This window comes from Solea senegalensis, linkage group LG3 (assembly GCF_019176455.1).
Source record: "Solea senegalensis isolate Sse05_10M linkage group LG3, IFAPA_SoseM_1, whole genome shotgun sequence".
NCBI lineage: Eukaryota > Metazoa > Chordata > Actinopteri > Pleuronectiformes > Soleidae > Solea > Solea senegalensis.
Genome location: NC_058023.1, coordinates 29,062,664 through 29,078,958, shown reverse-complemented (window position 1 = coordinate 29,078,958; position 16,295 = coordinate 29,062,664). Strand labels below are relative to the sequence as shown.

The 16,295-nt window shown below is 41.3% G+C and overlaps 1 protein-coding gene and 1 non-coding gene across 13 annotated transcripts in view; both read left to right on the top strand.

Annotated features, from left to right (window-relative positions):
• Positions 1-16,295, top strand: part of LOC122766663 (ELKS/Rab6-interacting/CAST family member 1-like) — a 100,273-nt gene that overhangs the window by 68,684 nt on the left and 15,294 nt on the right. For 8 of the 12 annotated variants that reach the window (XM_044021712.1, XM_044021715.1, XM_044021713.1 and 5 more), the window contains 3 exons: positions 4,015-4,162; positions 9,728-9,835; positions 14,530-14,715. In XM_044021712.1, coding sequence (XP_043877647.1) covers positions 4,015-4,162; positions 9,728-9,835; positions 14,530-14,715 — 442 coding nt within the window. Of the gene's footprint in view, positions 1-4,014; positions 4,163-9,727; positions 9,836-10,067; positions 10,146-14,529; positions 14,716-16,295 lie in introns of those variants that run through there. The other 4 variants (XR_006360100.1, XR_006360099.1, XR_006360098.1 and 1 more) reach the window with 1 other exon arrangement.
• Positions 8,097-8,169, top strand: trnak-cuu. Its single transcript has one exon. It is a non-coding gene; the product is annotated as a tRNA-Lys (tRNA).

The window sequence follows — 16,295 nt, the reverse complement described above, 5'->3', positions numbered from 1 at the left end:
GTCCAATCAGGTGTAATGTTTCCATCGGAGCCGAGGCCAATAAGTATCTGTGACTGCTGCTGCCGAGTCATTTCACCTGGGGATGAATGGTGATTGTACCCTTTCCCTCTCAAGACAAAAGCCAGATGTTAGTGGATGTTTTATTTTTTTTAAGTGTGTATTCAAAAAAAGCAGTGAAAAAAAATGTGCCCAAAAATCCTACTGAACACTATATATACTACATATATGGTAACACTTTAGATTAGGGAACACATATTAACATTAGTTAGTCGCTTATTAGCACGCAAATTAGTAACTTATTTGTTTGTAATTAGTCATTATTAAGCATGGCCTTATTATACAATCAGTAAGCCATTAACTAAGAGTTGTCCCTCAATAGTATGGACTTTATAAGGTGGTAGTATCACAAGAATAGGAAAAGGAGGCAACTTTAGTTTAGGAAACATGTGTTGATTATTAAGCGTTCAACTGTTAGTGAATTAGTAGTGATCAAGATGTCACTTTTGTATTTTTGTTTTTTGTTAGAACAGACCATATTCATTAGGTGTTATTAAGAGAGAATAACTATTCTTGTAATACTACCACCTTATAAAGTCCATACTAAGTAAAGCATATTGAGTTCGTAATTCATATACAACAACTTCCTTACTTACTGCTAATAAGCAATAATTCTGAGGTTATTGAGGTAAAACGCTTAGTTAATGGCTTACTGGTTGTATAATAAGGCCATGCAAAATAAGGCATTAATAAGAACTTAATAATGACTAATTAAGTCAATATGTTACTAATTTGCATGCTAGTAAGCAACTAATTAATGGTGAATAGGTGTTCCCTTAGCTAAAGTGTTACCATATATATATATGGTGGAATATAAGGTGGAAATTTAAGTGATAACGTCTATAACAAGCGTTTATTCTCCACTTACTGTTTCCAGACCTTTTTTTATCCTCCATATTGCTACACAGAGGAAAGACATGAAAAGTTACAGATCCAAGGCATCGTATCCGCTGGGAACCTTTCGTCTTCGCAGCGCTGCCTTCACTGTTTTCAACTGAAAGGACACGCTGCCAGCACTACTGAGAGCGCGCTGTTTTAAAGTGTCCTCTGATGGTCAAATTCTCTAAAGATTCAGCAGAATACTGCAACACTTAAACCCGTTTTTGTACTGATCACAAAGCAGCAGCAGTAACCGCAACCTGTACTTGTCACGAGCGCGTGTTTAGCTGCAAAGGCCGAGCAGAGAGGGCTTTCAGTGTGTGTGTGCGTGTGCGTGTGTGTGTGTGTGTGCATGTGTGTGCATTAGAGACGAAGAGAACGACATAGAGCGGCCCAGAGTTGGATGAGTGTCTCTGGAATAAATATAATTTTATCACTGGGGTTTACAAGCTGCAGGTGCTGGCAGGTAACCCTCTTGGATATAGTGTTAAACTGGATGCACTGTTAGCTTTCATAAGACCAAAGTTCCATTGGCGAATTTGAGTGTGTTTGTATTTCAAAGAGAAACAGTGTGACAGTGTGTCACAGTCCTGGAGAAATAAAAAATGTTGTTTGTCATGGCTTAAAAACACGTCCATGAGAGAGAAGGAGTGTTTTGTTTCCTTTTGAAAAATGACAAGGATCATGTTGACAGAGAAAATACTGAAAAATCTTTGACTATGATACTGTACTGCACAAAATACATGCACAGTATAATTAATGAAGAAATAGTTTGACAATGATCAGACTGGCCTAGGAACAGCAGTACAGATGCATGCAGGGACACTTTATAACACTGTATCTGGATGAATGTCAGACAAAAGAACGACGTATGCCTTGGTCGGTGTTATCTGAAAGCTTATTGATGTGAGAGTGAGTATGACCTGCTTTTCTTAATTCCATTACTATTGTTTTCTTTTGACGTGGATTACCTGATCGCGAAAAAATACAACTCACTTCGTGTAAGAAGCAACAAACTCAGACGGAAGACATTTGTTTCTTCACGTGTGAGCCTTTGGCGTCGTTGTTTGTGTGCGTGTGTGGTCAAATCCTTGAGCCCTGTGTGATTGTGGGGGGAAACCGCTGTGATTCACAGTCCCTCTGGAAGATGACTGAATCCAGAGAAAGCTGGAGTCACGGGGTTGTATCCCCCAGAGGCAGCGCGGCTTCATCTGTGGTGGTGGATGGGATGGATGCATTGCAGCTTGTTGCCTCCTGACCACATCTGTCAGCCCGACCCTTCAGACAGGGAAGGAGATAGAAAGAGACAAGAGGGAGAGTAGATGCAGTCGTTATGTGAGTATGTATTTGTGTTGGTAAAGATATAAGTGATCGTTGACATCAAGCACTTCTAACTTCTGGGGCAAAACTGTTATGAAATGTCAGAGAAAGGAAAGAAATATTTGGTGCCTCGTCAGCCAGTGTGTTGTCTTTTGTTTTTACATCTAATGCTGATTCACAATGTCATCAAACTTGGTCTTTTCTTATTATTTTGAATTTGAATTAAACACACATTCTGTGTGTTTAAACACCTTGTTATTGATTGCCAAGTTGACTAGCAGAGGATGCACCATTTCACTCTCTGCCCCTGCAAAACAGCCCTACCTCTCCGTTTCACATTAAGGCGTAAGTTGTCCCGATGCCTGTTGAGGTAGAGGACTACATTGAAGTGTACGAGTTAATGGATACTTCACCGATTTGCGTTTAGCTTAGGGTTAGTATTTTTGAAAAAGTGTTAGTTCCCAACCTCAGTTTCCCCTGAGTCGAGAAATATCTTCACTCTTTTTTTGTCACATGCCCACCAGTGACACTTGGTCCGAGGCTTCAAACTGCAACGCTAGTTCCACACTTTTTAGACCCACTCATTCCCAGAATGTAAACAGTGTCCACCATCTTTGCTAACAGTTACGCAAACAGGACCAAGTGTCACTGGTGGGCACGTACTCAATTCAGGGGAAACTGACGTTGAGAAGCAAAACTTTTCGATTCTAGTAATTAAAAGCTAATCAGTGAAATATTCCTTTATCCAGCCCTTTAACTGGAGGCTTATGAGTGTTTTTCCCTACTACAGCTACAATCATAAAGCTAACATTGGTTACACTAACCATTACAACACTTGTTTGCAGTCTGACATACGTACCATAAATAGGTCCACCAGTATTCCCAGGTGATTAATGTGTTTTTCTGCTTTGTTTGTTTTTGTCCAACAACATAACGGATCTTGGCAAAAACATACTGTACTGTAACTGGCTGCTTATGTTTTGTCCCACTTTGCAGTAGATTTTAATCTCTACCATTTATAAATCCTTTTCCTAGTGGGGGTTAAAAATGAGAAACAGGCCCAAGTGACTGTATATGCTGTAACTGAAAGTCTCATTATTTTATTACTTGAGATAAACATGTTTACTGCTTCCTGCACAGAAGATTAAGTAAAAGCCGAACTGCATACACTTATTTTTTGTTTGGTTTTGGTATTTTGCTCTTGTTGACGGCGTGGGTAGAAATTTAGGGAAGACAAAGATTATACATATGCCATATGATCTCCACCATAAATGAAGCGGGGACTTCTTGATTACATGGTGTGCGTCGCGTTTTTGCAAAAATGCACCAGTTGTATCTTTCTAAATCACAATGCGGTGCTCTAATTAAGAAGATTTCCCTACATTTGTTGACATGCCATGGGTTCACCATAACATTAAAGCACACCCAAATTGGTATCTAGTCATGCAAATACTTTTGGTTTTCTCTATCCAGATTTGAAGATTCTTGTCTCCCAGTCATTAAAAGGGAGGTGACTGGATGAGCGTGACACCAGCAGCAGAAAATGAGAAATATGACTAGATTTAATTGGACACATTTGAAGAAGCCCTGAAAGGTGTTTTTCTGCTGAAACTGCATTCATATGTCTCAGTGATTATAGAATTGCTCCCACAGCAATTCTATCTCATCTACCTGCAGCATCACCTACTGCACCTTTAATTCTGAAAGGAGTGCCAAAGACAATCCATTAATTTTAAAGTGTGATTTTTCTTTCTGCAGGCAAGAGGCGCTGCTGGCAGCCATAAGTGAGAAGGACGCCAACATTGCCCTGCTGGAGCTCTCCTCGTCCAAGAAGAAGAAAACACAGGACGAGGTGGCAACTCTAAAAAGGGAAAAGGACAGTTTGGTTCAGCAGCTCAAACAGCAGGTAAGGACGCGCACACACACACACACACACCAAGTGTCATCCAAGTGGAAACAAAGAAAGTTTGTCTCCAGATATTTTTAAAATGAGAGGACGAGAACATGAGAAGAAAGTGGAAGAAAATCAGCTGTCAAAAAAAAAGAAAAAAAGACAGAGGGCGAGAGCACAGGTGAGGTGGCTGTGACGAGGGGGCGCAAAGAAAACAAGAGAGAAATGCGTAAAGAAACTGAGTCCAGATGTGACCACACGCCTCCGACCACCAACGATAAATTTAGGATTAGCCTACACTCACCGCACACACAAACACACGCCGAGTCCAAATCTGCGTCAAATCTCTGCTGACAGCCCTTTCCTATGACTTTTGTATTCTTATGTGTTTGTATTCATATTATTTACACTTTCTGTCTGCCTCGCGTATGCGCAGACACACACACACACACACACATGCAGCGTGTGTGTGTGTGTGTCTGTGTGTGTCTGTGTGTGTGCGCTCCACTCCGCTCTGCCGGGCCGGTATGCGTCCACTTCCACAGAGTTCCAACACACAAATATGTGCACACTCCCTGATATGTACACAGTCACCCAGGCCAAAAACAAGGATATAAACATGACCAAATGCCTCTGTGGTTCCACACAGAGGTCTATTCACACACACACACACAGTAAAGGTTCTCGTGGCCCTAGTGAACTAACCAAATCCTCAGTGGATGAGCCTTCTGGGACTTTTGATTATGCTCACTCAGTCTGCTGTCCATGCATGACACATACAACATGTACACGTGCCTTTTTTCATTTTTAACATGTACTAATAGCAGCTTTTGCTGTCACCATAACAACTTCACATATTGTTATGACATATGGCCTTAACCATTAGGTCGACTTACATTTAAAATTCTGCATGTCAAAACCACAGATAAATGAAAACTATTAACTATGAAATTTAGCTGCTGTTCAGTTGTAATGATTTGAGTTGTCATCCTCAAAACTGCTGAATTTGAGAACATCAAAAAAAGACTCCTCTAATGTAAAGAACTCAGAACAGACTAAAGGCTGCATGTGTGTGTGTGTGCCAACGACCGTCTGGACTGGTGAATTAGGAAGTGTTGCAAAGCGGCTGTGTCAAATGAAGTCATTATAACTTGCACCACCTCATACCCCAGTCACTCCATTCATCCTGTTTGAAGTCATTAATGACACTTCAGGGTCTGGAAGGTGGTCACTGACAACACGGAGACTCTTCTGTCTGTTCATACGTTTTTGTGTGTGTGTGTGTGTGTGCTCAATGTGATTTCCAAGCTGTGGGAGGTTTTGATCTCTCTTAAGCTTTCTCTCTCTCTCTCTCTCTCCGTGATGTCATCATTTACATGATTCAATGATGTATCACAGCTAAAACGTTCTTAATATCCGTGTGTGTGTGTGAGTGTATGTTTAGCTTGCTCCTTCAGAGTGGCACGTGCACATACTTTGCCACTGATAACCTGAGTTGTGCTTTACAGGTCTAGTGTGTAAAATGTGTAGCATTCTATGCGAAGGCTGCTGTAGTTCCCTAAAGCACTTGGGAGGAGTCCTCCCTTTGTTACACTCTTACGCACTGGACCTTTAAATTAACGATAAAGTGTGATGAGCAATAAACTCGGGTTACTATTAGAACAACAATGGCAACTGTAAACACAACACAGCATTTTTAGATGTGTGAAATATACGTGCCGTGACGCCAAATTTTGTCCTTCAGATATCATGCAGGTTTGGACCTTTTTTGTGAAGGTCAATCAGAGGTCACGCACACACACACACTTTGCTGAGTGTTAAAGGTCTGCTCTGAACGATGATCTAAATGTGCTGTGCAGCTACAGTAGCATGTTCCAGTCGTAGGATCAGACCAGAGGTTTGTAATCAGCCTGATGACTTGATCAAGGAACTATAACAGTTTTTCTGACAAAGGGTGAATTTAAGTATTGTAGAGCTGTTTGTTAGGTTATGTAGTTAAAGGCAAGCGACTGTAATAATTCAATTAAACGTAAAAGTGAAAGAAGAGACAGACAGTCAACATTAACAGGTTGTGTGCGACAATGGCCATTGTTTCCTTTACGTAGGTACTATAGCTATATTTTCCGCATTCATGGTGATGAAAAACTTTTTTTCTTGCTTCCAAACCATTGTCAAATGAATGGGCATGTGACTGAGAAGACAAAGATGTATCCACAAATACGTTTAGAAGTGAATTCTACTGCTCAAATACCAAATTATTTCCAGTTTGCACTCCCTCACTCAGGTCTGGTAGTATTGCCCGACAGAGCCTGTTATTTAAGGGTGTTGCATACAAATATTATGACATTGTCTCTGTTCGTTGAACTTACATTGGCAAAAGACAGAAAACACAAAAAATACACAGACTTCTCTGCAGTAAAACATTGTTTGACTTTGTTACTGAAAAACACCTTCAGTGACTTGTGAACACGTTCATATTTGACCACATTTGTGAGGAAATATCTTTCAAAGCAGACGTCTCCCTCATTCATCAGATGATTTGTTCTTTGTACATATCATTTGAACGTTATTGAACATTTTTAAAATAAGGACACGAGGCTGGAGAAAAATTATTTTCATAGTTCTCTTTCAACAACTTTGTTCATTCTCGGTTTTAGAATCCTCGTGACCTCTCCTGTTGCTGACAAAAGTGAAAAAATGTGGATCTAATCTAATTTATCGGCCTACAGAGATGTTTTTAAAATGAGATAACCCACAGTGCTCAACTCTCACACTTTTCATTGCCATTTGTAATTTTACCCTTACAGTATCAACAACTTGACAGAAAAACAAGGTGCAGAATATGAAAAACATTCTCGTCCACTCATGACTCAGCAACTTTTTATAATTGATCATAGATATTAACAAAGGCTTTTTCTTCCACCACTGCAGGGAACGATGAAACAATATACTCATATAATATTCCTCCGAGCCTCATAACGATGAAATACTTTTCTGCCAAGCATGACTCAGCAGTTTTTTTTGTTTTGTTTTTTTTGCCCTCCTCATTTTGCTCCGTGTTCATTTGTTTCCCATTCTCTACGTTGTCAGTGGGCTGCAGCAGGGCCGCCATGAAGGAGAGATGAGGGAAGAGGGGAACAATGAGGGGGAGGAAGAGGAGTGAAATAATGGTGTGATGATTAGATTAAGAGAGAGATGGTTGGCACGGAAACAAGAGCGCTGAGGTCAGCATTCCTGACAATGAGAGAAAAGGGGGAAGATGTAAAGAAAGCCCAGAGAGCAGAATTAGAAGATGACTGAAAAGAGAGGTGTTACTTTCTCTTTCTGGTCTACTTATTTTCCCCTCACCTTCACTCTGTCCTGTCCTTTTGTTCTCAGGATTGTCCATCATTTATTTCAACAAAGACAATGTAAAACATAATGCAATTCAAGCTAACAAGCTTGCTAAGTGCTTCTTAACTGTCAGTTAGAAAACTCAATAGCCCCTTTGCAAATGCACCACTATAGTGGTGTTTGCTATGGATTTGCTGTAGAGATTGTAATGTTTTTGTTGTCAGCTCAAATTTTGATGTGTTTTTATTCCCCAACAGGAAGGTTGGGGAATATTTAAATGCAGATTTACAAGCTCTAAGATGTATGGAAGAGTATTAGGGCCACATGTAAAGACAAAATTGAAAGAGCGATAGAAAATAAAACAGCATGAATTCTGACTTTTTTTGAATTTGAAAGTTGTAAATTGAAATTTAAAACACAGTTTTAACTTTTTAAATCGTTATTCCAGTAGAAATTCAGTCATGTACTTGTGGCTTTATTGTAAGATAATTATTCTGTAAAACACGGACACATTTCTTCACTGTGTCTATTTCTGGACGTGGAGGGTTAAGTCAGACTTGAAACCCGACCCGTTTAACTCCACCTCGAATTTGGATTGCCACTCCCTGAATGCACAGCCCGGCTAGCTCAGTCGGTAGAGCATGAGACTCTTAATCTCAGGGTCGTGGGTTCGAGCCCCACGTTGGGCGTGACATCTTTTAAATGGAATCCATTGTTATCATAGACTCCTCTGTACATAGGGTTATTGAGGCACGTGCAAACATAGATCTTTCAGCTTGGTAAACAGGTCTGTAGGATGTCGCCACACATGTCTCAGACGCCCTGGTGGTCCCATCTCAAGTGTGTCCCAATGTGCATTCACACTTGTACTTAGAGCTGTCCACTTAGAGCTGATCACATCACTCAAAACAGATGTTAACGTGACCCTCACCTTGGTCTGTCATCATCATATACCAAAATCCCTGATGTCTGATAACATCTTTGGTCCATTTCAGCAAATAAGGTAGTGGAGTTAGTTTGAGTTATTGTTTTAAGTGGGTGTTTGACTTCATTTTTTAGGCTGCCTTCAATAAATAATATGTGTGTTTTGTCTCTCTCTGTGTGTGTGTGTGTATGCACACAGGCTCACATGTGGTCCCACGTACAAACACAGAGTGAAACACATTTATACCGTCATCCATTTAGCTGTCAAACAATCACTTGTTAATGTTGGCGTTCACATATTTCGTCCAGTTTATGTCCAAAAAGCGTGCATTAAACGTCAGTCTGGCCGACTTAAGCCCTTCGTCCTTGCAGGGCTCAGCGAGAGACTAAAGGGATTTAGATCGTACAAGACAGATTTAGACTGACTCCCTCCCTCTCTCTCTCTCTCTCTCTCTCTCTCTCTCTCTCCCTCCATCACTACCTCGCTTCTTCCGCGGGCGTCCGTCTGTAGTATTCTAACATGTTTCTTTAGTTATGAGGACAGATTTTTGCTATGTGGTTCCCACAACTATAAAAAGGCACATGTGTGTGTGTGTGTGTTTTCCAGGTATTACTTGTTGTTAGGAAATAAATCTGTTCACACTGTCACATTATATGAACTTGTGACAAAAAGCAAGTCCCCACAATGTAAATGATTACATTTTAAGGTGAATGTAAGTCAATCTGTAGACTTGGGAACCAGAGTGTGTGTGTGTGTGTGTGTGTGTGTGTATGTGTGTGTGTGTGTGTGTGTGTGTGTGTGTGTGTGTGTGTGTGTGTGTGTGGAGCCTAATATTTGTCCAAGTCCTCATAGATTTACCCCCAAGAGGCAAACTAACAAGCCTGTTATTTTTCTGCACCAGTTAACAATCAGGTGGTGTGTGAAGTTGTGTGAATGTCTATGTGTAGAACCCTCATGGATAGTCATGTGTGTCTGTCCATTGCCATTTTTCCTCATTGTCCATTCCTGACTTTGTCTGTTTCCTTTCCTCTCTCTCCATCTCTCTCTCTGGTACACAAACGCACAAATACAAAAACACAAACTGTGTCTCAGTTAGAGAAGAGCTTGTGGCAGACGTCCAAAGCTTTCCTCTCATCTTCTTCCCTGCAAATTATCTCCTGGAGGAATTCAGTGAGAGGGTTTTCCTCCTTATAACACACACGCACTTCTTCACTGTGTTGTTTTTCCCCCAAACAGGACTATTAGCTGACTCATGTTACATTTTTACTGTCTTCAGTGAGATCGTAATTGTCCTCTCGCTCTCTCACGCTCTCTCTCTGTAGACTCAGAACCGGATGAAGCTGATGGCAGACAACTACGAGGACGATCATCTCAAGGTCTCGTCTCCAAACTCAGAGCTGCCCAATAATCACAAACCCTCCCCAGATCAGGTGAGAACGTCTAACAGGACAGTGAAAACAAATAATCCCACACCCTTTACTCCAGAGCATGCTCTAACATAATAAAACATCTTTTCTATTACATTCATTAACAAATCTATTCTCATTTACATCTTTGGTTTAACTTTTAAGATTTTTTATTATTTTTTTTAAATATTTTCTTACTCACTAACTTCCTGCTTTCTCTGAACTCACGCTGCGGTTGGACCGAACCAACCACTAGGACGATGAGGAGGGCATTTGGGCCTAGCCAGTCACTTGCCTTCTTTCTCTCCCTCAGTCCACCATTTTGTACAGAAGGGTGAGCGTCTTGTTTATCTGGATACAGTGGTGTCATTTCCATCCGTGGCTTTGTGGTCGTTGTGGTATTGCGATTTCTGTTGCCCCCCCCGGCTTCTTTCTGTCTTCATATTTATTGGATCTTCAAACTCCTCTTCTGCCTGCTTCTTCATTTCAATATTATTCCCTTATTTCCTCTTCATTCCTCTTTTGTCTTCACCGTTTTGTCTCTTTTTGTTGACACATTGGTCGTAAACTTCATGTGTTCATCGCGATGCTTCACATCGTTGCGTGACCCCTATGATGCTCGTCATTCCTCCGCTGATCTTACCTCAGGTGTGCGATGCAGAAGAACTACAAAGAAACATTTTGTAGGAGCGATAGAAGGAGGTTGTTTCCACTGACCTTTGCCTGCCAGTGTTTTTTCAAATGACACAAACGGGGCTTTTTCTGAATTCTGAAGGCCCCTGAGGTCATTAATTGCACATGCGTGACAACCTTCAAGTCGAGCAAGAATGAAAACACACTGCTGTAAATCCCTCGTAATTCGTCTAATGTGGAATGCAATCGGGTCAAGAAATTCCTCTTTTCACTGATCACTCTTGTGTTTTTTCCAGTAGCAATTGTAATACTCGTAATCTAATTATCTTGCTCATGTAAAATTCTTGGAAATGATTGAAAATGCGCTTCAAATTTTGAGAATATGTAACGACGCTATGTGAGTTTGCACTCCTCTGATTAAAAGAATGGTGTTGGTTGGAAATAGGACAGTGGAGGCAGTGCCACATATGAGTAACACATGCTGCTTTTAGCGCACTACAGTCCCTGCAGTGGGATTTCCCACTGGGATGCTAAAAGCCCAAAGGTTCACTAGCAGATCCAAATTTGTCCCTGGTTATTAATTAGCAGTAGCGCCTCTCTGCCATGAGGGAAGGCTGTGCACGCACGCCCGTGCACACACGAGTCACACTCCATGTCTTTAACATTGCATGCTCATGAATCGCTGCACACACATGTACAGACGCGCTCTCTCCTCGGCGTGTGTGAGGTGGGCACCTTCGCCACAGCACATTACATCAGAACAGTGAGTGACTGTGACGCTGTTCTCTGAGAGGAGCAGAGCGAAATGCTGCTGCAGAAACAACACACAAAGCATTGTTGGCAAGATTATTATGGTATTTTGTGCTTTTTATGTGTGGTATTAGATGCATCAGTTAAAAAAGACAGGGAGCACATATGACTCTAAAAAGTTATGGTTTGTGAAGTTTTTTCAAAAATTAAATATATTAAGGCCAATGCCAACAGTAGACTTTTACTTACTTACATATTGATATATTCATAGATACGCAGGTCTGAGGGCAAATTCTACATTGTAGATGATAAAAAATACAGTAAATACCCAGCAAATGCAAACATTTGATCTGTATTCGGAGTAAAGCACTGCTCATCATCTGTCTTGGCTGGTTTCAAAATATTCAGATGCCCACACTCCCCCCCCGGGGTCACATGTTGCTATATGTGCAGACTAAGTTATTAAAATAATAGACCCTTTATGTCTAGTGTCACTTCAACACTGGAAATCAAATGGTTTTCCTCAAAAAAAGAAGGGTGTCCAGAATTTGCAGATGTATTGAAGATGTCTTATTTTCCTCTGACCAAGTGTTTATTAGTCACATTGCATCAGCAGCCACAACTGAAATCCTACCTCCTCCACAGATGCTGTTCCTGGTCACATAAATGTGTTTGGGGGCTTCTGTGCACGTGTATCACAGAGGAATCTGTGGAGAAACAAAAAGTCCTGATTTTCAACCACATAATGTGGTCATAGATTGTTTTGTTTTTTTTTGGTTTTTTTTAAATGTGGCCGGTCAGTGAGGCCATGGCTGAATGTCTCTCTTTGGAGTTGTTTCATAGAACAGTAGAGTCTGGTAGGCACTCATGAGAGGATAATAAAGAGGCACAAACACACACTCTGACACACTCACACAAACAGCGCTGTATAAAATGATGTGTCCTGTGGGATTGTTTCATAGTACAGTAAGACATTGGGAATCATAGTGGACTCGTTAACCACACACTGCATACATTGACTGCCGCAGGTTGTGTAATGCAATAAAAACACGGAGGCACATACGCACTGTACACTTTAATAAAATCAGTAAATTAAAAAAGATATATATTTATTGTTATTACTAGCATGAATTATTTCTATACGTTATTTGTAGTCGTACAGTTCTTAAAAGGGGGAAATGAAAGCAGCGATGTTGTTACGTCTGTCTAAATATCCTCTTTGGACCACTCTGTTTCTCATTTGTCATGTATTTGATCCACAGAGTTCCACTGCACGTCTGGAAAGTGTGGACGCTTTTGACAGAATAGTCCAGATTAAACTTGGTCTGAGAGAACAGCTGCTGCACATATGTCGACCGCGTTTGCGTTATTGTCATTGTACACACAACAGTGTGTCGGAGGGAGAATGCAACTGTCGGCACACATCACGACATACAGCGACAGAGATGCATTTAAATGCAGAATATTCTGGATCCCTGTCTCGCTACCTCTGTTCTCCAGGGGAAATGTTCAGTTATGGGTTTCAAAAATGGGACTGTGAACGTCTGGCACGTCCTTATATTTACAACTCTGTGTGTGTGTGTGTGTGTGTGTGTGTGTGTGTGTGTGTGTTATGTCGCAGTGTGTTTGGGTCACACAAAGTGTAATGAGCGTATTTATAAAGTGTCTGTCTCTCTGTTTGGGTGAGAAACGAGCACCTGTGGAGGCTGCTTTGTGGTGTGTGTGTGTGTGTGTGTGTGTGTGTGTGTGTGTGTGTGTTCATGTCGCAGTGTGTTTGGGTCACACAAAGTGTACGTAGCGTATTTATAAAGTGTCTGTCTCTCTGTTTGGGTGAGAAACGAGCACCTGTGGAGGCTGCTTTGTGGTGTGTGTGTGTGTGCGTGCGTGCGCCGTATTCTCAATAAATAAAGCTCTGAATGAGACGTGACAGTTACTTTGATTTGCTGTCACTTTACTTTCAGCTTTTATTTTGACAGAAATGTAACAGAGACAAGTTTGCAGAAAGAGTCCCCACATACACAAAAACCACCCACGTCTAGTTCTTTTAATTTGTTTGTCAGGATAGCTTACGTTATTGAATAATGAATAATAGAGGTTTATGTGTTGTGTTTTATTCAAACATCCACAATGTGCTTCTCTTTAACATGTTTTTCCCCCCACTATTTTGACAGCTGAGACAGTTTCCAAGTTTTAGAAAATATGTTACAGCTGTGTGTAAAATTCATAGGCAACCTTTGAGTGCATACATACAAAGACGTGTTCTTTTTTTTTAAACAAAATATTGTTATTTCACTTGTATGGCACCACTTTTTTTGCTATATTATTAGAGCTGTGGTTGACTAGTAAGGGTTTTATGTGTAAAGTGGTATTTTTGTATAGAAACATAATAAATAAATAGGAAAGAATGTCAAATTAAGATGTGAGACAATGGGGCATGGATATTTGCCTGTGTGTGTGAGAGAGAGAGATGTTACAGGGCAGCGTTAAGGATCCTGCTGTGTGTCAAACGTCCATGCTGAGTGACAATGAGTCCACAGAATGTGGACAGATGCAGCTGGGATTTGATACACTTTACCAACCCACACACACTCTAACAGCCTCTTAACATGCTTCCTCTGCACTTAAATCCTGCTACTCCCCGGGGAGAGCAGTGTGTCAGCATGTCTTATCTGCAAGTGTGGGCCTGTGTGTCTTGGGGGGTCCTGTGTCGTTCCCCAGAATGTGTTTATATATGTTCTGGTCGTTCCACGCTGCACATCGGTCATGGCCACGGTAAAACGACGGTGTCATGGGAATCGGATTCATCTCATGAGTTTGCAAGTTGAGCGGACTGCGTTTCTCATCAGCTCTTGAAACACGGTCATTCAATACGAATGTGGCAGCATAAATCCTTTACATCTGGTCTCAGGTTTTACTTTTGGTCGTTGTTTTTCATTAAAAATGAGCTCCTACATGTGATAAGACACGGTTGCACATACGTAAAGCGCATTTCAAGTTTTGTTTTCACATCAGTCAACGGGTTCTTCAGATGAATACAGAGGACTGAGTCCAGTGTGGTTAAATTACTGACTAACATAAAATGTGCTCACGTTATCTAATAAATTCAGGTTTCTCCCATGTAAATGTACAAACATCATTCTCCACTGTGATGTATTTACCTCCCAACTCAACCTTTAAATCTGCATCGGCGCCCTAAAATGTATTGTTTTGCTTGTGCATCTCATACTTCATACATTGAGCAACACTGTGAAGTGAATGCAGTGTTTAGAATGGATTCTTGTGTTTCCAGTAAAGTGAAATACGAAGGTTAACACACTTTTCTGTCCCCTCTCCAGATTCTCTCTCCCCTCCTGGATCTCACTCAGAATCGCAGTAAACTGAAGCTGTACATCAGTCACCTTACCTCACTGTGTCAGGAGCGAGACCCAGTCATATTGCAGGACTTTGCCCCGCCTCCCGCCTATCACCGCACTGACCCCGCCTCCTGGCATACCCAGCTGCACAGCATGACACAGGAACAGGTATGTAATGTGTGTGTGTGTGTGAAGCATTTGAAGGATACGAGTGAAAAAAAGTGTGTGTAGTTGTGTGGATGTGCGTGTAGGAGTAGGGCACACACTGGTCAGCGTGGCACATTTTTGGCACCGCTTTTGACATCATTGAAGAGATTTGCCTCTGTCAGGTCACCGACGACAAGCGCCTGGCAGCGAAACAAATACTGTTAGAGATTCTTTTTTTTCCTTTTCGGGGGGGGGGAGGGAGTAAACGGCGCTATTTGGCAGCAGGGAGTTGATTGGTTCATATAGAGAGCAAGGAGGAGACAGAGGAATGTATTTGTCTTTCCGTTGAAAGGGACAGGAAATAAGAGGATATCGGAAGTGAAAGTTGAAGAAACATTTGTTAACCTGCTTCACTGTAGCGTCGTCGTCATGGTAATTAGTTGTGTTGTCAGATGCCGAATAGAAACTGTGTATATTCAATTAAATTTTCATCAACTTCCTCCTGTCGTTCTCTCTCTCTGTCCCTTTCTCCATATTGAAAACATATCAGGCGTTGGTTGCTACATGTGGTATACATTGAAAAACGGTAACTCTAGACGTACACATGCTCAGAGTAATGTGACAGAGTGTGTGGTTAGGGCACAGCAGCACTCGTTTCCTGCAGAAACCCCTATTGTATGTCTCAGGGCTGCAGCGTGTCTGTGTTTAGCATGAGTTGCCTCAGATATGGCGCTGCGTGGTTTGGTGTCACTTTAGATAAACTCTGAATTAGGTTGTCATTTATCATCGCGTACATTAAAGGCACTAGAGAAATGGTGCGGGGGACGTTCGCGGACAGACAATTACCGTACGTATTTCTCATAATCAGCCTGTTTCAGTGAATGAAAGGGCAGACGGTTCTTCTGCGGTTCACTAGAAAAACATTCTCTGAATTGAAACTGATTGTGCGAGCAGCTGTGAAAGCTTATCTAACAAGATTGAATACTTTTTGACGGCCAGCTGAGGGGCCTGCACTATTTTATTCCTACCTCGTATTTATTAAAACATCCCGAAAACATTTCTACCAAACTGTGCTCACGGCCACATCCAAGTGAAATTTACAACGGAGGAAAACACGATCTTAAAAAGATCATATTCACCACTTCACCACAAATCACCTACATGTTACGTTGCTGCTAACCAGTTTCATGGCACGCCGCAGTGTTTTGAATTTCTTGGTTGCACTTTTTGTTTTCAGCACATTTATTTCACTGCAGGGTCTAAACCGACTCATCCATTACACAAAACATTGCGCCTGGCATCACTGTTGAGGTTATCCTTGCACGGAATAATGCAGTCGTAATGTATCCTCTTACCCAGATTTGGCAGCGCCTTCTAATATTCTCCGTATGACTCCTTCATATTGATTTGTGTGCAATTTCTCATCTGCCACCTCGACATTCAAGGTTCAGCCTTGCGTGACTGCCATTAGAAAGCGAATGGAAATTTTCTACAAAAGCGAACTGTTTGGTAAAGTTGCTCAAAGTGGAGTTGGTCCAAGTAGAGATTTTTTTAAGCGAGATCATGTCAGAGGAAAGGACTGAACATATTTACTAGATTTT